Here is a 25,096-nt window from a genome sequence, read left to right on the forward strand (position 1 = left end):
GACGAAATACTGCTACGCATTTCGCCCGGCGTGCTAACCACTCTGCCAGTTCGCCGCAGAGTATGCGAATGGATGTTCTATCGTGTCTTATCGATCGTGAGTTGAGACGAGCAGTGGAAGTTGTAGGAAGTTTCTGAACAGAACATGTTCTTTTGCATTGCTACATATTACTGATCTGTCGGGAATATGTATCAAGAAATGTTATAGAAACTAAACTGGCAAATTAGACAATGGTGGGCACGAACTTTTCCACGAATCTGTTTTATGCAAAGAATACGAAAGTCTTCAGATGACCTTTATGAGTTAGGAGGTATTTAAATGTTTTCATTTTATGTTAATAAGGTTAGAAAAAATGTCATCTTCATTCAACAGTCTAACGCCATCTTTTTTTTGTGATGACGTTTTACTCACAAACAGAAAAACACTGCTAGTCCTGAAGAGTTATAGGAGAGAGAGAGAGCTTACCATTTGTGTGTGTGTGTGAGTCGTAGTGAATTGAGATGAGGGTAGATATAGGAAGGGCGAAAAGAAGTAGACAATTCATTAAAATCTGGTTCTTTATTTTTCAGTGCTTCACTGCTAAAGACATCCTTGGAATCGTTCAACTGAATTCATCATCTGATGTCATAACCAGAGAAGAATTTTCAAACTTCTCTTTGGTTTTACTCTACCATTTGCAGAACGTCTCCAATGATTGTCAGTCTCCTAGGGGTTCCTTCACAAACTATCAAACCAAAATGATGCATTTATTAACGGACGACTCTAAAAGTATATCCAAAATTAAAGTCGACATGTTTCTTCACAAACTTCTAAACCTCGGCCACCAGGACGACGATGACGATCACAACGAAGACCACGCCGGCCATGGTCATGCTGCACGCTCTAGGGATGGTGGCGATAATCACGATGATCACGATCACCATGAAAACCATGATGACCACGATGATCATGATGACCACGATGATCATGATGACCACGATGATGATGATCATGATGATGATCATGATGACCATGATGATGATGATGATCATGATCATCATGAGGACGATCACGACGATGATGGTAATGGTCACGATAATCACGATGATGACAATCATGATGATGATGCCTTACCATCAGTTTTCAAGAAAAAGGTTGGTAGTTTTTTCACACTGTCTCAGTAAATACTTTGGAGCATTTAGTTTTAGCCCTTGAATGTACCTTCTACTTTTTCTTTAAATATCAATTCCCATTTTGTTCAAATACTTACTGATATAAGATACAGAGAGAAAGCTATTAGGTTGTCCTACGACCTGTTAAAATTAGCAGGCAAATGTCCTTCAGATCTTACTTTGAATAAGGTAAAAACACGTTAGATAATGCAATCTTGCTTAATTTCACAGCTTCTGAGGATATATTGTTTTGCCCTCCACCCCGCTTCGCAATGTCCCAGAAAATCTGCATTCGTTTTATAAACACAAAGTAAGCTTTGGCTTTCTGGTGGAGCACGTAATGCAATACTCCATAAAAGGAACTGCTGATAACTGCATCACAGAATTGTTTTCCAATGTAATTAGTAAATATTTTCTCTGGTGACAATGCATTTCTGTAGTATTTCATATATTACTGGTCGAAATGAAGTTCCAATGCTCGATGAATCATACGTATTCAGACAATTGGCTGAATTCAAAATCCAACGTTCTGAACAATATGACAGCATTCTCGCCATAAATATTACACTGCACATTTAGAAACGTTTATAGCATAATAAAAGATTAGCTAACGCTCATTCTATACAGTGATACGTGGACAAAATTTAAACGACTTTTTATTTCAGCTTGCTCCTGCACTTATATGCAATCAGATGAGCTTCTGAGACAAAAGTTCCCAATAGATCTACGTAAGATTCTTGTGTACGAGAAACTATTTTAATATATTGATAAAAATAATCCCTGTAGTTGTTTTTAAAACCAACCTGAATTCACGTTTATTTTAGAATTTAATTAAAACGCAGGGGTGTATTTTCTAAAACGTAAAATGTTAAGATTTTACACACAAAACTTTAATACAAACTTGTTACCATTCCCGATATGCTTGAGGCATAGTCAAACCCATAAGAAAATCATTCATGTACCCAATTAGTAATTCTTGGTGGAATTGTATAATTTTCTGGTGATTTTGGCCCTTTCTTTGGATTCTATTAAAGGACTGTTTTATTTGTTAGTGTTTCAGTGTTGATATTATTTTGGACCAAGCAGACGTATTAAAAGACGAGGTCAGCATTTCAGATAAGTTACAACGTATTTCCGAAATTATCGTCGGCCATATATTTTCAAGTGAGTTGAAATTTAAACTTTTATTACTTAATAATAAAAGGAATCTGGCGAAGTGGCGGAATCGTTAGCACGCCGGGCGAAATGCTTAGCGGTATTCCGTCTGTCGCTACGTTCTGAGTTCAAAATTCCGCCGAGGTCGCCTTTGTCTTTTATTCTTTCGGGGTCGATTAAATAAGTACCTGTTATATATGTATATATATATATATATATATATATATATATATATATGTATGTATATATATATAAATTTGTAGTGTAATATATAGATTCATAGAAACGTGCGGCTATAACAGAAAGCTCCTCTGGTGGATCCGGCTATCAGACCACACAGTAATCCAATACAATGGAGTATAATGCAGAGTTCCGTGTAGCTGGAATTCGGGAGTCCAAATCGATGAAATTATTTCCTCCTGACATTTTACGGTTTACGCACGAACACGCACACACACTGTTTACTTTATCATATATATATCCTGCTAACTAACTCTGCATTCATTCTTTTCTATTACTTGTTTCTCTTATTAGCTTGCGGCCATGCTGGGGCACCGACCGCCTTGAATAATTTTAATCGAACGAATCGACCCTAGTACTTTTTTTTTAACCTGGTACTTATTCTATCGGTCTTTCTTGCCGAACTGTTAGGTGCGAGTACATAAACATATATCAACACCGGTTATCAAACAGTGCCCCCTCCCCGCACACACGCACACGCACACACACACACACACACACACACACACACACACACACACACGACGAGCTTCTTTCAGTTTCCGTCAACCAAAAACAATCACAAAGGTTTGGTCGGCCCGAGGCTATAGTGGAAGACGCTTGCCCAAGGTGCCACGCAGTGGGATTGAACCCAGAACCATGTGGCTGGGAAGCAAACTTCTTGCCTTACACATTTTTATCACGGTGCCTTCAGCTGTGTCTTTTTTTATTGAATACATTTTTTCTTTCCTTTGTTAAAGGTATGTGCTATTCGCCATTCTAAGTATTGCTTTACTCAAAGCTTGTCACAAATTTGGTCTTAAGTATAAAGTAATTAATTTTCTTTGTAAAGTAAATTGCAACACAATTTTCTTCTTAAACAGGACCACACAAGTGATAAATAATTATTTTCTATCATTAGGAAGCAAACTGTATCGCCCTACTTTTGACAGAAGTGATGGCGAAGTTTTGTTTTGTTCGTTTAACGAGACAGTTGAAAGAATTTGTGCCTGCTTCTTAAATTGCTGCTTGAAATATATAAATATATGAATGTGTGTATTTATGCATGTGTGTGTGTGTGTGTGTGTGTGTGTGTGTGTGTGTGTGAGAGAGAGAGAGAGGAGAGAGAGAGAGAGAGAGTGTGTGTGTGTGTGTTTCAACTGTAGACACTTTTAAAGGAATTTTTGAAAAATCACTCTAATGATTATGAACGCATTGCACCTTATAATTTCTATGGGAGACAAATAGAACCAGGAAAGTAGCTGATGCAAGGAAAGAGACAGTGTCAGGCCCTAATGGCTAATTTCCTCCACATAGGGCAGTAGCAGCGACACCAACAGGTGGAAAACTGTCACTCCATTTTCTATGGCTAGAGAAAGTAGCGAACACAAAGACACAAACAACAACAGCAACAACTGTAAAAATAACAGCAATAACAACTACAGTTGAATCATGATGACTACGGAGTGTAGTCACCGCAAGGACAAAAAACAACAGCAGCAGCAGCGACGACCATAGAAAGTAGAACAGCAATTGCGAGGAATTCTTCGTGGCTTCAGGAAAAATTCAGGACGACGAAAATAATGACAAAGACTTAGGAACGCCAAAAGTGACAATGCAGATTACAAGAACAGAGCTATCGCCACCATCGATAACAACAATACGAGCAATTGTGTTGTACTAGTAATAATATGTCCTGGGTATGGTGTGAAATTGCACCCGATTGTGGAGTCGCAACGTGAGAATAATGAGGTTACCCCTAAGCTCACCCCGAGAGCATAGGATACCAGGCTGGCGTCTGGTGGGGTAAAAGCCTGTCTCGTGGGGATTCCTTGTTAGCCTTGACCAACCTCTCTAGAGATGGTGTCCCACTAAAAACACCGGTAGTTGTGTCACCCCATCACAACCCTTACTAGGAGCGAAAATGTCAAATGTATTGACCAACTGTGTGAATGAAGTTGGAAGTGATAATGGTGAAAATATCTCATCCTGCAGGAGGCCTACTGCACAGCAGGGTAGGCCCGGTCGTCATCTAGCTGCTGTGGCGGTACGAAAGAAAGGAGGAAAAATCGACTGGAGCGGACTAAATGCAACTGTGATGGAATGTTACATCTGAAGTGAACCTAACAGATTTGGTTACATGGACAGGACGAGAGAGATATGGCCAGGAAAAGGAATTTTATGATGTAACTTGACAGAGACTAAGTGAGCAAGTAAGACATGGAAGAGAAAGGCTGCTTAATAGAAGTACAAATCGAAGAAATCAAACGCAGAATCTACAAGACGGAAAACAGCAATGTAATACGGATCAATGTCATTGATACTGAAAGCAGAGACATGCAGGTTCAGACATCATGTATTGGGAGACCCCTAACTGTGTATAAGGAACCAGAACAACTTTTGCGATGAAGAGCTGGTTATTGCTAGTAGATTACATAATATTACCGAGTCAGATGAAAGTAAAAGATTACAATCAATAAGAAAGACTAAGAGGAGCAAAATAGTGAACGGGATACAGATAGTTAAGCAAGTCTTTGGCCAGATTAGAAGTAATGATGGCACCATGACCAACAAATGAATGTATACTGCAACAGTGGTAGTAACAGAAAGACTTGGAGCGAAGATATCACAATCCCAAGAGAAAGAAAGAGAACCCTGTTGGGAAAAGCGATTGAAGGGGTCTTGCAAAGGTAGAAATCCTTAACAACAGGAACAAGGTGAAAATTAGATTCCATGAAGCAATCCAAAGAAAGAACTAGTTGAAACAAAGAAGATATAGTGGACTAATGGAAGAATTAAAACGAAAGCTTCCAAGATCAAGAGATACAAGAACAGAATTGAACAGTTTAGACAAAATAAAATGTTTGAAACAGATTAAAGCAAATTTTTATAAGGAACTAAATGGAGATGTTACAGTGAAAGAATCGCAGAACAAGAGACAAAGGAATTCTGGAGAAATATTTGGAGCCAAAAGGCAAAGCACAATGACGATGCAGGATGGTTAAAAAAAATAAAGCCAAATAACAGAGATTTGCCAATAGAGAGAAACACAGAGATCTTAGGAGAAAAGTTAGAAAATTCTTGAACCGGATGCCAAACTGGCAATCTTCTGGATCAGAATTTTGGCTAAATCCAGGGATTTTGGTTAAAATGTTTCACTGCGCTTCATGATGCAATGAAAACACAACCAAATAGTTGTATTGAGACAGGAGATGTCCCTGTATGGATAAAGAAAGGCAGGACGGTTCTGATATTGAAAGATAAAAAAAGAGAGGAAATATAGCAAGTAACTACTGACCAATAACTTATCTTCCACTGATATGGAAGTTGCTAACAGGTGTTATTGCAAAGGATTCGAGAGACATACAGTAACAGTCTTTAAAATATAGATTATTTGCCAACGTGATGTGGCAGTCCCGGTTGGGATGAATGTCACTGTTGTTTTAGCCCCAGGAAACATCGTCTCCTGCTGGCTATACGACACACATCTGTGTCCTTATATTTTCGAACAGGGAAGCTCAGCACCCCACTCAGCACAAAGCAATATCTGTGGACTGCGGTTTCTGGGTTATTTCCCTTCCTCGGGACAGAATAACGACTTGGCTGAGATGGCACTGCTAAATTCCAGTTCGAAAATATATAGTTTTCAAAGTGATACACAATCACTGATCTACTAAATAGAAACTTTATTAGTTCTAAATGTCTCAACGAGAGACATACAGTAATAGTACTTTAAAGTAAAGATTAGTTGCCAACATAATGTGACAATCTCGGTACAATAGTGTATGTCTCTCGTTGAGAGATTTAGAAATAATAAAGTTTCTATTTAGTAGATCAGTGATTGTGTATCACTTTGAAAACTATATATTTTCGAATGGGAGTTTAGCAGCAGCATCTCAGCCAAGCAGTTATTCTGTGTCGAGGAAGAGAAATAATCCAGAATACACGGTCCACAGACATTGATTTCTGCTGAGTGGGGGTGCTGGGCTCCCCTGTTCGAAAATATGAGGACACAGATGTGTGTCGTATAGTCAGTTGGAGACGATGTTTCATGTGGCTAAAACAACAGTAACATTCATCCCAACCGGGACTGCCACATCATGTTGGCAAATAATCTTTACTTATATATATATGTGTGTGTGTGTGTGTTTGTGTTTGCATATATTCTTGAGTAGGGAGACCTGCTGTCAGAAGAACGGAAAGGATGCAGAAGAGAGGGGATAAACGAATGAGTGTACATAGATCAGCAATTGGGACATGTTTCTTCAATTACAGCCTTACCCAGAAGAACTGAAAGTTTCTTTTAAATGAAAATAATCTCTTCTACTTTAGGCACAAGGTTTGAGATTCTGGGGGAGGGGGTCAGTCGATTAAATCAACCTCAGCACGCAACTGGTACTTAATTTGTGAGAATAATGCAGAATATACAGTTCCAAAAGAAACACGAATTTTTATACTTCTATATAAACTTCCAAGCATCTGCACAATTTCGTTTTTACCTTTGAAATCCAATGTGCGTTGCTAGTATTAAATAAAAAAAAAAGGAAACGTATGCAAATAATATCGAAGAACTTCGGCAGTAATTCGTGAAAGCATCTTTTTTGTAGATTGTTTATTTTTAAACAATTTCAGCTCAATATAATATCGACTTGTGTCTTTTAGCCTCAACCATTCGTGAAAGTTGCCGGTTGTTGCCGAAGAGAAGTGCGTTTATTAACGACATATTTAAAACTTTTGGATCGAAAAATCACATGTCTACAGATGGTAAGACAATTTCTTTACCAAATTTTTATTGTAATATATTGTAATATATCTCTGTATAAAACGCAAGTGATGTAGCTGTATTGCTCAGTGAAAATAAACTAGTGGCTTAATGGTAAGGGTATTCGGCTCACGATGGTAGAGTAGCGAGTTCGATTCCCAGCAATGCATTGTGTCCTTGAGCAAGACTCTTTATTTCACATTACTCCATTCCACTCAGCTGACAAAAGAGTTGTACCTGTATTTCAAAAGGGGATCCAGCCTAGTTATATTCTGTGTCACGCTGAATCTCTCTGAAAACTACGTTAAAGGTGTGCGCGTCTGTGGAGTGCTCAGCCACTTGCACGGTAATTTCATGTGCAGGCTGTTCCATTGACTGGATCAGCTGGAAGCTTCGTAGTCTTAATCGACGGAGTGTCAGTTAAGTTAACATTATTTAAGAATTAAAAGATTACCAGAAAATGAATATTTTATTTCAGTTTGATTTACTTAATTTTGGAGATGTACTTGCATAGAAAGTGACCTGATCTGAAATCGTGTGTTGAAACAAAAATAATTGCAGCATGGAAGGTGTTTATAATCCATTTAAAACACACACACACAAAAAAAACGTTAGATTCACTTCAACATTTAAATTTAATTTGCCAAAATATTTTCGTCGCTTTAAGACCACGACCTGTTCACTGTCAAAATTCCGTGACAAAATTCCATGTTGCATCACGGAATTTTATCAGTGTATTTTTAAATGGCTTATAAACACCTTCCACACTGCAATTGTTCCTTAATTATATTAAAACCATTTGTGTTTTCTAGATTTTAAGAAAGTAATTAAGCAGCTAGGTCTTGGAACAAAGAATCAAGAAAAAGATGCACATGACCACCAGCATTCCAAGCGAGCAGTTCAGCCGATGAAAAGAGTGAGTGACGTTCTTCCGTGTCATTTTTTTGTATACGTAAGGCAGCGAGCTGGCAGAATCGTTAGCACGCCGGGGAAAATGGTCAGCGACATTTCGTCTGAGATCGAATTCCAACAAGGTCGCCTTTGCCTTTCGTCTCTATTGGGGTCGATATAAATGACTCACCCCTTCACCCGAAAATTGCTGGCCTTGTGCCAAAATTTGAAACCCGTATCCGGAAAGTTTGCCGCTGGAAAATTCGACTCAGGATATTTGGACACAAGAAAGTTTGTCGCATTGGAAGTTTTGCTGCAAGACAATTTCACCTAAAAAAAAAGGATAAATTGCTTCCTTGTCTATTAAATTATTATGGCAAAGTGACAGGGTGGCGGGGGAGGGGGGAGGGCAAAATAAAGCAATGTAAAAGATTATAATGTTTTCAAAAAGAAAATTCTGTTTAAATAAAAGTAATTATTTCTTTATTGCCCACAAGTGGTTAAACATGGAGGGAACAAACAAAGGGATTAAGTCGATTACATCGATCCCAGTGCGTAACTGGTACTTATTTAATCGACCCCGAAAGGATGAAAGGCAAAGTCGACTTCGCTATCATTTCTCAGGCGTATATATATATATATATATATATATATATATATATATATATATATATATATATATATATACGCCTGAGAAATGATAGCGAAGTTGCCATTTCTTTGATGTTATTTATAATACATGAGTGAAGTTTAATCTTTAGACACACAATCTGAGAAAGACAAAATGTCTTTGAATAATGATTTCTTCCCTTGGGACAGAGTCACAAGTTTTAGAGGTGGAATGTAATATATAATCCATAAAATCGATCAGTATTTAACTGGCATTTTATTTTATCTACCTCTCAAAGATGAACGGCAATATCGATCTCATCGTGATTTGATCGCTCAGAGTAAAGATATGACATTTTATCCCCCTTTATCATTCGTTATCAGTCATCGAACGTGATCATTCGTTATCAGTCATCGAATGTGATCATTCGTTATCAGTCATCGAACGTGATCATTCGTTATCAGTCATCGAACGTGATCATTCGTTATCAGTCATCCAACGTGATCATTCGTTATCAGTCATCCAACGTGATCATTCGTTATCAGTCATCCAACGTGATCATTCGTTATCAGTCATCTAACGTGATCATTCGTTATCAGTCAGCTAACGTGATCATTCGTTATCAGTCATCGAACGTGTTCATTCGTTATCAGTCAGCTAATGTGATCATTCGTTATCAGTCATCGAACGTGATCATTCGTTATCAGTCATCGAACGTGATCATTCGTTATCAGTCAGCTAATGTGATCATTCGTTATCAGTCATCTAACGTGATCATTCGTTATCAGTCATCGAACGTGATCATTCGTTATCAGTCATCGAACGTGATCATTCGTTATCAGTCAGCTAATGTGATCATTCGTTATCAGTCATCGAACGTGATCATTCGTTATCAGTCATCGAACGTGATCATTCGTTATCAGTCATCGAACGTGATCATTCGTTATCAGTCATCCAACGTGATCATTCGTTATCAGTCATCCAACGTGATCATTCGTTATCAGTCATCGAACGTGATCATTCGTTATCAGTCATCGAACGTGATCATTCGTTATCAGTCATCGAACGTGATCATTCGTTATCAGTCATCGAACGTGATCATTCGTTATCAGTCAGCTAACGTGATCCTTCGTTATCAGTCATCCAACGTGATCCTTCGTTATCAGTCATCCAACGTGATCATTCGTTATCAGTCAGCTAACGTGATCATTCGTTATCAGTCATCCAACGTGATCATTCGTTATCAGTCATCGAACGTGATCATTCGTTATCAGTCATCGAACGTGATCATTCGTTATCAGTCATCGAACGTGATCATTCGTTATCAGTCATCGAACGTGATCATTCGTTATCAGTCATCGAACGTGATCATTCGTTATCAGTCATCGAACGTGATCCTTCGTTATCAGTCATCCAACGTGATCCTTCGTTATCAGTCATCCAACGTGATCATTCGTTATCAGTCAGCTAACGTGATCATTCGTTATCAGTCATCCAACGTGATCATTCGTTATCAGTCATCCAACGTGATCATTCGTTATCAGTCATCTAACGTGATCATTCGTTATCAGTCATCGAACGTGATCATTCGTTATCAGTCATCGAACGTGATCATTCGTTATCAGTCATCCAACGTGATCCTTCGTTATCAGTCATCGAACGTGATCATTCGTTATCAGTCAGCTAACGTGATCATTTGTTATCAGTCATCCAGCGTGATCATTCGTTATCAGTCATCGAACGTGATCATTCGTTATCAGTCATCGAACGTGATCATTCGTTATCAGTCATCGAACGTGATCATTCGTTATCAGTCATCGAACGTGATCATTCGTTATCAGTCATCGAACGTGATCATTCGTTATCAGTCATCGAACGTGATCATTCGTTATCAGTCAGCTAACGTGATCATTCGTTTTCAGTCATCGAATGTGATCTTTCGTTATCAGTCATCTAACGTGATCATTCGTTATCAGTCATCGAACGTGATCATTCGTTATCAGTCATCGAACGTGATCATTCGTTATCAGTCATCTAACGTGATCATTCGTTATCAGTCATCTAACGTGATCATTCGTTATCAGTCATCGAACGTGATCATTCGTTATCAGTCATCGAACGTGATCCTTCGTTATCAGTCATCTAACGTGATCATTCGTTATCAGTCATCGAACGTGATCATTCGTTATCAGTCATCTAACGTGATCATTCGTTATCAGTCATCGAACGTGATCATTCGTTATCAGTCATCTAACGTGATCATTCGTTATCAGTCATCTAACGTGATCATTCGTTATCAGTCATCTAACGTGATCATTCGTTATCAGTCATCTAACGTGATCATTCGTTATCAGTCATCTAACGTGATCATTCGTTATCAGTCATCTAACGTGATCATTCGTTATCAGTCATCGAACGTGATCATTCGTTATCAGTCATCGAACGTGATCCTTCGTTATCAGTCATCCAACGTGATCCTTCGTTATCAGTCATCCAACGTGATCCTTCGTTATCAGTCATCCAACGTGATCCTTCGGTATCAGTCATCCAACGTGACAATTCCTTACCAGGCACCCGATGTCCTTGTTTCCTTGAGCTTTCTGTTTTTTTTACAATGGTTCGTGTGTTTGTTTCCCACTTTGCATAATTATATCTTTGCCACAATTTTCTTCTTATAGGTAAGCGATTGTTTTGACGGTTCGGAGCTGTTAGCAATCTTCAAGGATCCAAATAATAATGCCTCAGTCTTGTTGCCAGAACAATTTTCGGAGCTCAGTCCCGCCATTATACAACAACTTCTTTCTAGTTCTTGCCGGAAAAAAGCTGTTAAACCAAGCCATTACAAACGTGAGTAAATCTTCCTTTCAATATAATTAACGACATTTATAGAGTTTGTTTGAAAATCTCGACGTAGTTGCTCGACTTGTTAGAAATAGCTGCTGAGTCTCTTTCGCCTCATTGTTTTACGAACAATATTGTGAGGTATAACAGCCAAATGGTTAAATACCATAATTCACCTCCATTGGTTTAACGCCATACCTTCGCTCTTGTCTGACCTTCTGGTCAGGTCTCTGGTCAAGAGATAACTTCCTCCGTTTATCTCCACTTCAATTTCGGTGAATTTCGAAAAGATCTTGGATACTGTCTTTCACTTCTGGTTATTCCTTAAAAATCTCAGTTTTGCATCCACAAAATGCAAATAAACCTGAAAATTCTGAAGGAAACTATAAAGCGTCTTCCCCACTTAAGGTAGTTTCTGGTCAATGAAAAACGTCGACTAAACCCATTTTTCAATTCATCGCCGAATCAGATTATTAAAACTAAAATCTTCTTCCAACAAAGACAAACGGAAATGATTGGCAAAGGAGCAATTGATCTATGTTCTGTTCTTTATAACTGCAGTATCTGATGACTACAACAACACCAAAAACTACTACTACTACTACTACTACTACTACTACACTACTACTACTACTACTACTACTACTACCACCACCACCACTACTACTACTACTACTACTATACTATAACTACTACTACTACTACTACTACTGCTGCTGCTGCTGCTACTACTACTACTACTACTACTACTACTACTACCACCACCACTACTACCACCACCACTACTACTACTACTACTACTACTACTACTACTACTACTACTACTACTACTACTATAACTACTACTACTATACTACTACTACTACTACTACTACTGCTGCTGCTGCTGCTGCTGCTGCTACTACTACTACTACTACTACTACTACTACAGGACCAGCAATTTTAGGGAGAGGAGAAGCCGAGTGCATCTACCCCTGTACTGAACTGCTACTCTATCTTATCGACCACGGAATGATGAAAGACACAGTTGAACTCGGCTGGATTTGAACTTAAAATATAAAGATCTTTATGTTCTGAGCTGAAATCCCTCCGAGGCCGTCTTTGTCTTTCACCCTTCAGAGGGGCGGGGGTCAATAAAATAAAGTACCAGTTCGACGAGCTCCTTTCACTAAAATTGCCGAGCTTGTGCCAATATTATTATTATTATTATTATTATTATTATTATTATTATTATTATTATTATTATTAAATTTTTTTCTTCGTTCAATTTTGTTTCCACTTCTTGCCGAGTGTCTTCCCGACTCCTAGGGCAAAGAAACTCACAGCATACGTTAACAAGTTATTTAACTAAACACACCAGATTGTGCATTTTCAAGAAGTTATCAATGAAGTTATCAAAAAAATGATTTTCTAGAACTTACAATCAAATGTAAAAACAAACGAAATAAAAGCTGATAAATAAGATTAGCTGAAGATAATCCGCATTTGAGTTCCAACTTCTTTCAAAAATAAAATTTATTTCTATTTGTAGACTATGGCTATGGAATATTAGCTGTTGCGGTAATCTGTTTTTGTTCGCTTTTTGGAGTATTCATGAAAATATGCAAGAACAAAGTCTATGGTTATACGATGGCGTTTTTCGAAGGACTTGCAGTTGGAACATTGGCCACCGATGCTTTACTCCATTTGATTCCTCAAGTTAGTAATTCTTTGATGTTATATTCTTTGCTTCTGTGTCGTGTGATTGTGTATTGTCATCGGTTAGTTTATAAAATTCACTTAAATTTTCGCAACCTTTATGATAAAGTGAAAGCTCTACTGGGGAGGAAATTACAACAGCTGTACACACACACACAAACGCACGTATACAAACACACATACACACAATTACACGCCGCACATACACGAACAAACATACACACTCAATTGTATATTTTGTAGAGTGAGGGTAAACGTAATTGGCTCCATATTGTAACTTGGTACCATAAAGAATACAACTTATAGTATTTGGTCGCCAAAGACTGGTTAACACACCAGAAATCCCCGTTTCTCACAAGACAGTTAAAACAAATTGCGATTAATTAGTGTTTATATAACCCAGTTTATAAGCTTGTCTCAAAGGAAGAAAAACCAGTTAATAATTCTGGACATGCAAGAATTGATTGGCGTGGAGAAAATTGGAAGTAATTTTCTAAAATGTTAGTTTGTCAACTATTTCCAAGAATGAATATCTGGTTGCTTTACGTGGGTTATTGTTTTCATTTTACATTACATCGCAATGAATGAACAATGTCATCATTGTATACAGGCTTCCAACCAGTCAACAGCTCACTGCCTTTCAGACTATGTGAGCGACGACGGAGTGCCTGTAATTCGGTGCAGAACAAATGTTGCAAAGGACATCCTCTGAAAATTTATCGCTATATTTTCCAGTTTTGTTACCGATATACATATGCAGTGAAAGATAGCTTCTTACACACACACACACACACACACATATATATATATGTATATGTACATATATATATATATATATATATATATATATATATGTACACACATATATATTATATATATATATATATTATATATATATATATATATTATTATATATATATATGTACATATATATATATATATATATATATATGTATATATATATGTACATATATATATATATATACATATATATATATATATATATATATATGTACATATATATGTACATATATATATGTATATATATATTATATATATATGTATATATATATGTACATATATAATATATATATATATATTATATATATATATTATATATATATATATATTATATTAATTAGAGACAAAACCACTATTAGGCAAATCAAACAATGAAAGACTTAAGCCAATACATATGATTATATGATTATTTTACTATAAAATTGGATTCAATCCTAAATCTGATTTTTCCCTGTAAGTTTGGATTTATTCCCTAATATATATATATATATATATATATATATATATATATATATATATATATATATATATATATATATATATATATATATAGATATATATATATATACAATATGTTACATTACTCGGTAGTCAAGATAAAACTCTGAGTTTCAGATGCCGAAGTGGAAATCCACAACACCATCTCTTCGGTTATCTGGCTATTTGAAAACGTTATGAAAAAATACCGTTAAAAATGAAGGGAAATTACTCTGTTATAACTCTGCTTTGCCTGCGTACTTATACATCGCTCGCATTTTTCGTCATAAAAATTATATAAAATACATAAAAATATATAAAAATATATAAAATCTTCTTGGGACATAACACAGAAAGCATGTTCTATCCGTTTTCTTTAGGGGACCAAAAACGTAACAGAAATTTAGTCACATGTGGGCATGATCCGAAAAGCTCTGTCCTTGTATTTAGACATGTGGTAGGGTCTAAGCTGCTTTTCAAGATAAGCCATCTCTCCATGTCGCATAAGCCGCACCTTCCGCTGCCGTTAGTATAGGGCTTACATCTGGCCAAAATCTTCTATTGTATGTTATAATCGACACCTTTATCTCTTAAAGACCAAATATGATTGGATAATTGTGTCGCTTTTCTTTTGTTCCAGTGCCTAAAGCTCAAAGTGTGGTTATTGAACCTGGCCTTGAAATTACCCTCTGTCAGGCCCACGTATTTCTTCGTCGAAACGGTGTCTTTAGTGGTTATAGAGTTTACGGTGGCTTCATATATGATGGTCTTGGACATGCAAGCTCCATTTAGCGGGCACAATTCTTTATTCCTGCATGAACAGCTGTTTTCTTCTTGTGTTTTTTGTATGTTATGATTGATTATGTTTTTAAAATTGGTAGTTGAACTAAAACTAATTTTTAAATTGTGTCTATTGAAGAGTTTCCTATAAGCATGGTTAACTGGAAAATGTCTATCTATCAGTGCTAGGAAATATTTACCTATATTGAAGGCCACCTCGGGTGAGTAAGGGGGCGTAAACCAGATGACCTTCCTATTTCTATTATTCCTTTTCCTTACTGTTGGGCTGGTGATAGGTGTATATTTTATTTTTTCGCTAAAACCACTATCTTTTAAAGCTTTATTATAAACTGGGGCAACGCTATTGAAGATGTCCTCATTAGATGAGAGGCTAGAAATCCTCTTACTAATATTTTTAACTAAATTTTTGAATACTATAGGGGGATGGCATGAACCTACATTAATATAACTTAGTCTATCATTGGGCTTCCTATAAGGCTTATAAATATTATTATTAAGATCTAAGGAAACGTCTAAGAAATTGACAACCGTCAGGTTAGTGTCTATAGTTATACTAAGTCCGAAGTGTTATACTAAGTCCGGCATCTCGTCAGTTATCAAGGTTATCAAAAAATGCTTTTTTTACTCAACTTAGTACAAGGCCACGCCAGGTAAATTCACTAACTCTCATGAATGTATATATGTATATGTGTATATATGTCTATGTGTATATCTATAGACGGGTACTTGGATGGTGCCCTTATGTATATGTAAATATGTATTTGCATGAATGCCTATGTGCATTTACGAACACACATACATACGCACACACACACACACACACACGCACACACACACACAGACACACACACAAACACACACACACACACACACAGACACACACAGACACACACACAAACACACACACAAACACACACACAAACACACACACACACACATACCTATATAGCTGTGTAAATATATACACATATAAAGTCACTGTATTCAATGTTTCGCCGAGAACATCACTATACACAATTTTTCGTAACAATCATCATCTTTTATTTTTCACTCTATCTGATCGTTATCCCCTCCCACCCCATTTACAATTGTTGCCTCTTCCCTCTCTCTTGATATCTTACAGTGTTTCCTGTCTGCAAGAAATATAAATAATGACAGAAGCCAAAACAAACCTATTTCCCTTTGAAATTGTAATATTCGAACACACATCGTAACAAGTTGAATAATATTGTTGATGTTAAATTTTACGTAATCCTTATTTCGCTCCGTACTTTAGGCTCTTGGAGTCCATAGTCACGAAAGCATGGACGCCGATGAAAGCTCTCAACCAAACGCATTATGGTTTTCTTTGGCTACTTTTGCCGGTAAGTTTATACTTTCAGAATCAATGTAAGAGGATTCAGTTTTAAATTTCAGCTGATTTAAATCGAAAGAACACTGTGGAATTCCTTACATTTTAAGAGGGAAAAATCGGCCCCTTTTTTCGTGCAATATTTCTCTCCGATGTTGTAGGCAAAATATCATAATTACAATCTTAACCGGAGTACGATATACAATTAACTCATTATTAATAATATTGATTGAGATAACATATTTAATCAATGTTCGATTGAAAAAGTGTCGAGCGAATATTAGTGTAAAAAAACATATCAACTCTGATTTAAAATTGTTTGTCTTAAACTTAATGTCTATTACGTTGGAATCGATAAAAGTATCTCGTAGTATTCCCTCAGGAGTTGAATCCGTTAATGCCGTGAAGTTCTAAAATATTCATAGCCTAAAATTTTTGCAAAAAACCTCCCAAAACCCAATCGCAAATTGAATAAGAGCTATTTTTAGACTAGCCACACACACACACTGTGTGTGTGTGTGTGTGTGTGTTGGATAAATTTTGACAATAAATTTCTGCATTTTTAGTTTGTAAAATATTATGTGTAGAATATGTATTGTTTGATTGTCGATTAATTAAAGTTGTTCATTTGCTCAAAACTCAGAAATGACAACAGAAAAGTTTAACAAAAACCCCAACAGCACAAACAAAACTACGTTACGGAGTTGTCAATGCAACCCATGTTGTTCAGTGTTCTATCCGTATCAGTCGTTAAGGGAGATAACTGTTGTCCAATCCGTAGGTATCACGTAAGGCTAGAGATGGGGACGATGATTTCTCTTCGCAAATATTAATCGGATACAGACAGTATGTCGTTAGCCAATTGGAGGAGATGTCCTCCTGGGGCTATAAACAGCATGGTCCCCGATGGGTCTGCCATATTTAGGTAGGAAATATACTTCACGATTGCAATGTAATTCAGTTTCAGTGAAAATCGAACAGGCTTCAGAGGCGGTTGTTAAAGAAAAGTACCGTTATTTCTCCTTTTTATAGAAACAGGTTTTTTAAAGCTTCCTGTCTCATTTATGATTAAACACTGTTCTTGATCAAAGATTACTTTACCGAATTCGTTTATGCTTCATTCCTAACTAAAATTTTAATGAATTCTCCTGAAGGCTTTCATTCTGAAGTTTATATTTTTGACTTAAGTTTATTTTTAAACCAGAAAAGTCAAGACACTACGTGTAAGATGTGCTAAACATCCGAACAAAGAGATTAATTCACTCCATCCCTACCATACATAAGATAATCTCAAAGCTTAACGCTTTTAGCGCATCAACGTTATCTCCTCCTCCCAACCACCTAAGGCAAATAATATTGGAATCCATGACCATTTAGTAATGCCAAGTTGCTTGAAGTTACAAATGTCAACGAAGAACCCTGTGTGTAGTCGTACGAATCACTAGAATTAACTTTTAAATATCCATCGACTCACAAAGTAAAGGTTTAAAAAATATACATACTGAATAATATATAGGCTATGTATCAAAACAGTTTGGTCATATTTGGAACATCTTTGATTAGAGACCGCACTAATTTGCGATTAAGAAGCATTTTTGCACTAACAACATCATTAATAAAGAAGCTGAAAGTGTTTAACTGAAATATTGCCAAAGTAATTAAAGAAATAGTTTGTTTACTTCACTGCAAAGGATGCAAAGGTTCTTCAAAATGTCGTTGCCCATAATTGTCACTAAATCTTTGAATTTTATTTTCTAGGTGCCTATGGTTTCTACCTGCTTGAAGTTGGCTTCACGGTTGTAACGAAGGCGAGTAAATATTTGAAAATTTCTTTGTAAACATTGCTTACATAATAGAAATAGTCTACGACTAATACAGTCTATAAACATACTCATCGGTTGTTTGTCTATTGATTGTCCACTTCTCTTTCTTTCTGAAAACAAGCTGCGGAAATATTCCTCATCACACCAATCTATAGCTAAAGATTGTTGTAACGAAAAATGTTTTGGGAGCCTGTTTTGAAAAAGAAAGGTAACTGGACAATAGCCAGACCGGTGAGTGTAGCTGTAGACCTCATTATTTATGACTAGTGGTTCTCAACCGGGATTCATTTAACCCCTGTGGGTCCATGCGAGCCAAATAATAAATTGGGGCTCCTCAATCAATATGTTAAGGGTATGTGAAAAAAAAAAAAGATTTAGATGTATTTGTTGCAAGTAACAACAAGGCTTCTTTCTCAACGTGTTTCCAATCGCTGAAACATGTTCCTTCAGAAAGTTCCATTGCAAATCTACAAAAGTGAACGAGTGAAAGACAAAATAGGAATTTTGAAAGAAGTTTCTATAAAACTAATTTTTAGACATTGAATGACTACGAGGATTCACCAGAATAAAATAGTAAGCAAAGGGGTTCTCCATAGGTAAAAAATGGTTGAGAACCTCTGTGTTATGGCTTTTCCCAAATATAACAATATTGGTTTTAAGACAGGGAGTTTCAGATCAAAATTCTTGCAAATCAAATTCAAAATCGTTTTTGCAATATTCAATGAGAACATGTTCAAACTTCTAACGATTTCGCTTGTTCAAATTTCAGGAAAATGGACACTCACATGACCTACAGAAAGATTCGAAGGTAAGAACGCGCGGTTTAGAGTTGCATCGCTTGTAATTTTAATTCATTTTCTCGAACAGAACTTGATTATTAGATTATTAGAGAGAACTTCATCATAGCATAAAACAGTTTGGTAGGGAGCTTTCGATCCAGCAGATGAGAGTCTCCTAGAGCCCCTGGAGGGCAAAGGGCACAATTGTGTTACGTAGGAAAACAAGAACAGCTTCATGAAAAATGTAGATGTCGTTTGTGAGAAAAGAAAAAGATTTACTGTCACAAAAGATGTAGTTGATACGATCAGATTCTTTATCCTATTCAAATACAGGTGAAGGCATGTAACTTATAGTAGTCGGATCACAATCGTAGTGAGTTCGATTCCTGGTTACGCGTTGTGTCCTTGAGCAAGACATTTTATTTCACTTTATTGTTCCATTTCACTCAGCTGACAAAAATGAGTTGTACCTGTAATTCAATGGGGGGCAACCTTGTCCCATTCTGTGTCACACTCCTGGATCTTCCTGAGATCTACATTAGGGGTGTGCGTGTCTGTGGAGCACTCAGCCACTTGCATGTTAATTTCACGAGCAGGCTGTTCCGTTGATCAGATCAGTTGGAACACTCGTCGTCGTAACCGACGGAGGGCCAGTTTTTCGGATGCTGGGAGTGGAAATGGCAAGTTGGCTTGTTTTGCTGACTTAGCGGATTAAGGGTTTCTTTTCTAGAGAAGTCTTTGTGGATATTATAATTCATGAGAATCAGAGTATCATCCAATCGCTAACCCTGTCAGCGGATCCAGTGAAGTACAAAGGGGAACTATTGGATAACTAAAGTAAGTACTGGTGTACTTAATTTAGTTACTCAATATAAATTCCTCCAGGTGGTGCCCCAGCTTGGTCGCAGTGTAATGACTGAAACAAGAAAAAGAAAAAAAAGATAATAGGAACATTAGACATCGCTGAAGTTTATAGTTTATTAGCAAAACATTTGATTCTACTTCGGAAAACAATTTATAGAAAGTCTTGACATGATTAATGAAGTGAAGGCGGCGACGTGGCAGAATCGGTGACACGCCGGACAAAATACTTAGCGGCATTTTGTCCGTCTTAACGTTCTGAGTTCAAATACCTTTCATCATTTCGAGGGTTGATAAATGAAGTACCAGTTGCATACTGGGATCGATGCAATCGACTTCCACCTCCCCTCAGAACTAATGGCCTTGTGCGCAAAAGTTGAAACAGATTTGAATAATTAACTGAAAATATTTTTTTAACGAAATGTCGTTATTTTAAACTTAGTTTTCTGAAGTCTACAAAATCCCAAGTGAGAAGAACAACTCTTTGGAAAATCCGAAAAGTATGGCCGAACCGAATATTCAAGAGAGACCAAACAGTATGTATTCCGTTTTTCATTTTCATTATCATTATCACCCACTCACGACCTGAGACTCTCTACAAAGTCGCTCAAATTACTTTTGGGTTGGTGCATAATTATTGCGGCTTTTTTTTTTTTTCAACAAATTTTGTTCAACAAAAACAATTACAATATTTAACAAAAACATCTTTAAATGACAGTCTGACCGTCTGCCAAGCAAATGGGAAACAGTAATTGAAGTAGATGGTGAATATGCTCCGGAATAATCATTTAAAGATGTTTTTGTTACATGTTGTTACTGATTTTGTTGGATAAAATTTGTTGAAAAAAAGCCGCAATAATTATGCACCAACCCAATATAAAACAGCAGCCAAATCTTCACCCAAATAACGTCATACTGCATTTTTTTAAAGGAAGGATACTTTGGATAATGTAGTCTTAGCTAAACCTATGCTCGAAAAAATGCAAGATTGTCATGGCATTAAAGAATTTGATCATAAATCTAATTCAGGGCTCCTCAAATGGGGTTCGTATGGCCGTTAGGGGTCAATATAAGATAAACTGGTCATAGTTCTAAAATACACAAAATATCTTAATTTTTAATACAATTAATAATAATGTTTAATTATAAGAATATAATTGGATTTTTTAAACATTGAATGGCTATGGTGGTCCACCCAAATAAAATAGGGATCATAGGGGTCCATAAGTGAAAGTAGTTGAAAACGACTGACATAATTGATCCAGGCTGATCCAGGGTTGGCGGAAATGATTCTAATCTTATGTTTATAACAATTAAGCATTATTTGACCAGAATTTCTTTCACTTGGCTGGAGTTGCATCCAAGGATGGACACCAGTTATGTGAGTCCCACCAGTCTTCGTAATCTCGAGAGTCAACTTCTCTTTTACGGTCACTGGGCTGCTAGAAATAGCAACCAAATATTCATCAGACAATATGTGCATCTTAAAACCGTACATATTGGTTTATGAAGACGGCTAGGCTATTCCTGAAGCAAAAAATCAAGGGTCATGGTTTGAATGCATTGCATTATAAACTAGGACAGGCTTCGGAAGCAAAACATTCACTGGTTTCCACATTCTTCTTTCTTCTTCTCTGACTAAATTATCAAAAAATAAAAACACTCCTAAAATATCCAGGAAATACTTTATTTTTTGCTGTTAAAACACAAAAATTGTTATTGGTTCACAATAAACGTTTTCTTTTCTTTTTTCTTTTTCATTTCTTTCATGAAGCGATCGATTCCACCGAGATTTTAACTGTTCTAAGAATTCTCATTCTTTTGAAAAACTCCTCAATTAAGATTAAAGTGTGGATTTTAGTCAGATTATAGAATTTCTAATCGTATTATCATTTTAAATACTGAAAGAATGACCCCGGACCCTTTTAGCGAAGCAATAGTTTGTGTTTTTTTTTCAAACTTATTATTTAAATAATTTTCTTTTAAGCCACCCTTTCCCTTAACTAACCCTCCTATTATTTCTCGAGAAAAATCAAATCCCGCCATAGTGAGCAATGCCTTTCGTCCTTTCAAGATGACAGTCGGTAAAATACCCAACTAGTCGTACACTGGCATCGAGTTAATCCTTTTTATTCCTTCCTCCATCTTGAAATTTTATTGATCATATGTAAATGTTAAAAAAAAAACCAGTATTGTTTTTCAAAAACTGTGATTTCTCTAAAATGAAATATTTAATTAATAATTCAATATTTATTTAATTATTTAATTATTTTAAAGTAGCTTTGAAAAGTTGTTCTAAAGATTTTAAATCTGACAAAATTTTGTCTAAATCGAGCTCCTTGTCTTCTTGTATCCGACTCCATCATCTCACCTCCCACCGTCACCATGACCCTCCTCTTCCTACCCCCAATCTAACCCCTAACTATTGCGCCCAGAGAACGTCGTCGGCCTTTCGGAATTCCCTCCTCCTTTCCCGTCTGTTTTAAGCCGTGAACTTGTAACCGTTCAAGGGAAACAATAACCAATGGCCATGGGCATCACTGATTTCTGAAGACCAAACCGATACAGTTGATGATGATGATGATGATGATGACGTAGTAGTAGTAGTAGTAGTAGTAGTAGTAGTAGTAGTAATGATACCTTACCCATTCTAACCCAGCAAGGGAAACTCCTCGCCTGGGAATCCTACAATCGTCGGCAACTTATGCAAAGATTAGCGAAAACTATTTACATTTAAGAATTCAATAACTCTGAATATTGTCATATGTTTTTCTTTTTTCCAGAATGTTCTTCGCTTTCTCTCATAATTATACTCGGCGATGCTTTGCACAATTTTGCTGATGGCCTCACCATAGGAGCAGCGTTTTCAACATCCGCGTCGTTTGGTCTCATGACAAGCATTGCTGTTCTGTGCCATGAACTGCCGCACGAATTAGGTAGGTGAAAGTTGTCTCCCTTGCACGCTCTTTAACCTAACCCTCTAAAACTAGTCTTATTTACGGGCTGGCAGAATCGGTTGCTATGTTGGGCGAAAGGCTTAGCGGTATTTCGTCTGCCGCTACGTTCTGAGTTCAAATTCCGCCGAGGTCGATTTTGCCTTTCATCCTCTCGGGGTCGATAAATTAAGTACCAGTTACTCACTGGGGTCGATATAATCGACTTAATCCATTTGTCTGTCCTTGTTTGTCCTCTCTGTGTTTAGCCCCTTGTGGGTAGTAAAGAAATAGGTATTTCGTCCATCGCTGCGTTCTGAGTTCAAATCCCACCGAAATCGACTTTACCTTCCATTCATTCGGAGTCGGATAAAATAAGTACCAGTTGAACATTTGGGTCAATGTAATCGAATCATCCCAAGCCGGCCTTGTGGCAAAAATTTTAAATAATTATTGTTCGTTTAAATCGGCGAGCTGGCAGAATCGTTAGCACGCGGGACGAAATACTTAACGGTATTTTGCCCATCACTGTGTTCTGAGTTCAAATTCCGTCGAGGTCGACTTTGCCTTTCATCCTTTCGGGGTCGATTAAATAAGTACCAGCTACGCACTGGGGTCGATGCAATCCCTTCCCCAAAATTTTAGGTCTTGTACCTATAGTAGAAAAGATTATTAGTCGCAGTAAGGCTTCGGACAAAATGCCACGCGTTATTTCTTCACGGGAAAGTTGGCGAAATAGCAGAATCGTTAGAACGTAAGAAAAACTATTTTGTTGCATTTCTAACACTTTATCTTTTGGTTTCGAACGGTCAACTTTGCCCTTCATTACTTCGAGGTCGATAAAATAAAGCAACATTCAAGTCCCGGTTGGTATCACCTATCGAGAAGCAAACCGCCTCGGAAAATTACTGGTTTTGTGGCCAAATAAGAAACCAAAAGCAACGAAGTGATAGAATCGTTGCAGCATCGGAAAAAATGATTTGTTTGAACTCTTTACATTCAGTGTTCAAATTCCACCAACACCAACTTCGCCTTTCATCTTCCGGGGTCGATAGAATAAAGTACTAGGTTAAGTATAGGGGTCAATTGAAAAAGTATAGCTCTTTGGCGTATGTGAAAAACTTGTCATGTTGTTGTTGGCATCCTTTTGTCTCGGGAGACAATGGAGTTGCGAATCAGCACTGAAGTTTCCTCTCCAGTTTTGCGCAGGCCTGGGCTAGGTGTAAGAAAATCCTGGGTAGCCCAATAGTCAGGGTTCCTCTCTCGACCTTGCTGCTGACGTAGTCCAAAGGAGTGTAGAGCATTACGTTTGGCACCAGTTTGGTCGCAGGAGCTTCCAGAAGAATGTCGAGTCGAACACTAAACCGCCTATGGGGTTCCACTCCGGTTTTCTTTGACGGTTGCCTTTATATTGCCAGCTGAGCCCGGGACTCGTGTCAGGAAGGGTCATCACTCCCTGAAGCAGTGAAGAAATCGCTGCCCACTACCTATCACTTGTCACACACATAACATTTAATTATTCGATAAATACTCCCCCCCCCTCCACGCAGGAGGTGGCGGCGCCATGTTCGATTTATTGAAATTAGCTCTGGTTCCAGAGTTACTCACATATGCATACATACACACGCACACACATATACACATACACTTGCATACGTACGCCCGGATGCATGCACGCACGCATACACACGTACATACACGCATGCATATGTACATATACACATACGCACACATACCCACATACGCACGCGCACACATACATACACGCACACATACACACACGTGCATAGATACATACATACACACTTTCGCTCACACACTTACATACAGATACATTCACAGACATTCATACATTCACACTCACACATACATACACACACATACACATATACATACATACACACATACACATACATAGTATACAGACGCCTAGATACACTCAC

The 25,096-nt window shown here is 37.2% G+C and overlaps 1 protein-coding gene across 3 annotated transcripts in view; it reads left to right on the plus strand.

Moving 5' to 3' along the window:
- Nucleotides 1–25,096, plus strand: part of LOC115220872 (zinc transporter ZIP6-like) — a 54,133-nt gene that overhangs the window by 24,610 nt on the left and 4,427 nt on the right. For all 3 annotated transcript variants that reach the window (XM_029791055.2, XM_029791053.2, XM_029791056.2), the window contains exons 3-13: nucleotides 570–1,133; nucleotides 2,204–2,315; nucleotides 7,188–7,289; nucleotides 8,100–8,203; nucleotides 11,467–11,635; nucleotides 13,161–13,327; nucleotides 16,683–16,770; nucleotides 18,516–18,565; nucleotides 19,350–19,388; nucleotides 20,663–20,756; nucleotides 23,004–23,156. In XM_029791055.2, the coding sequence (XP_029646915.1) occupies nucleotides 570–1,133; nucleotides 2,204–2,315; nucleotides 7,188–7,289; nucleotides 8,100–8,203; nucleotides 11,467–11,635; nucleotides 13,161–13,327; nucleotides 16,683–16,770; nucleotides 18,516–18,565; nucleotides 19,350–19,388; nucleotides 20,663–20,756; nucleotides 23,004–23,156 (1,642 nt within the window). The remainder of the gene's footprint in view (nucleotides 1–569; nucleotides 1,134–2,203; nucleotides 2,316–7,187; nucleotides 7,290–8,099; nucleotides 8,204–11,466; nucleotides 11,636–13,160; nucleotides 13,328–16,682; nucleotides 16,771–18,515; nucleotides 18,566–19,349; nucleotides 19,389–20,662; nucleotides 20,757–23,003; nucleotides 23,157–25,096) is intronic.

This window comes from Octopus sinensis, linkage group LG17 (assembly GCF_006345805.1).
Source record: "Octopus sinensis linkage group LG17, ASM634580v1, whole genome shotgun sequence".
Taxonomy (NCBI): Eukaryota; Metazoa; Mollusca; class Cephalopoda; order Octopoda; family Octopodidae; genus Octopus; species Octopus sinensis.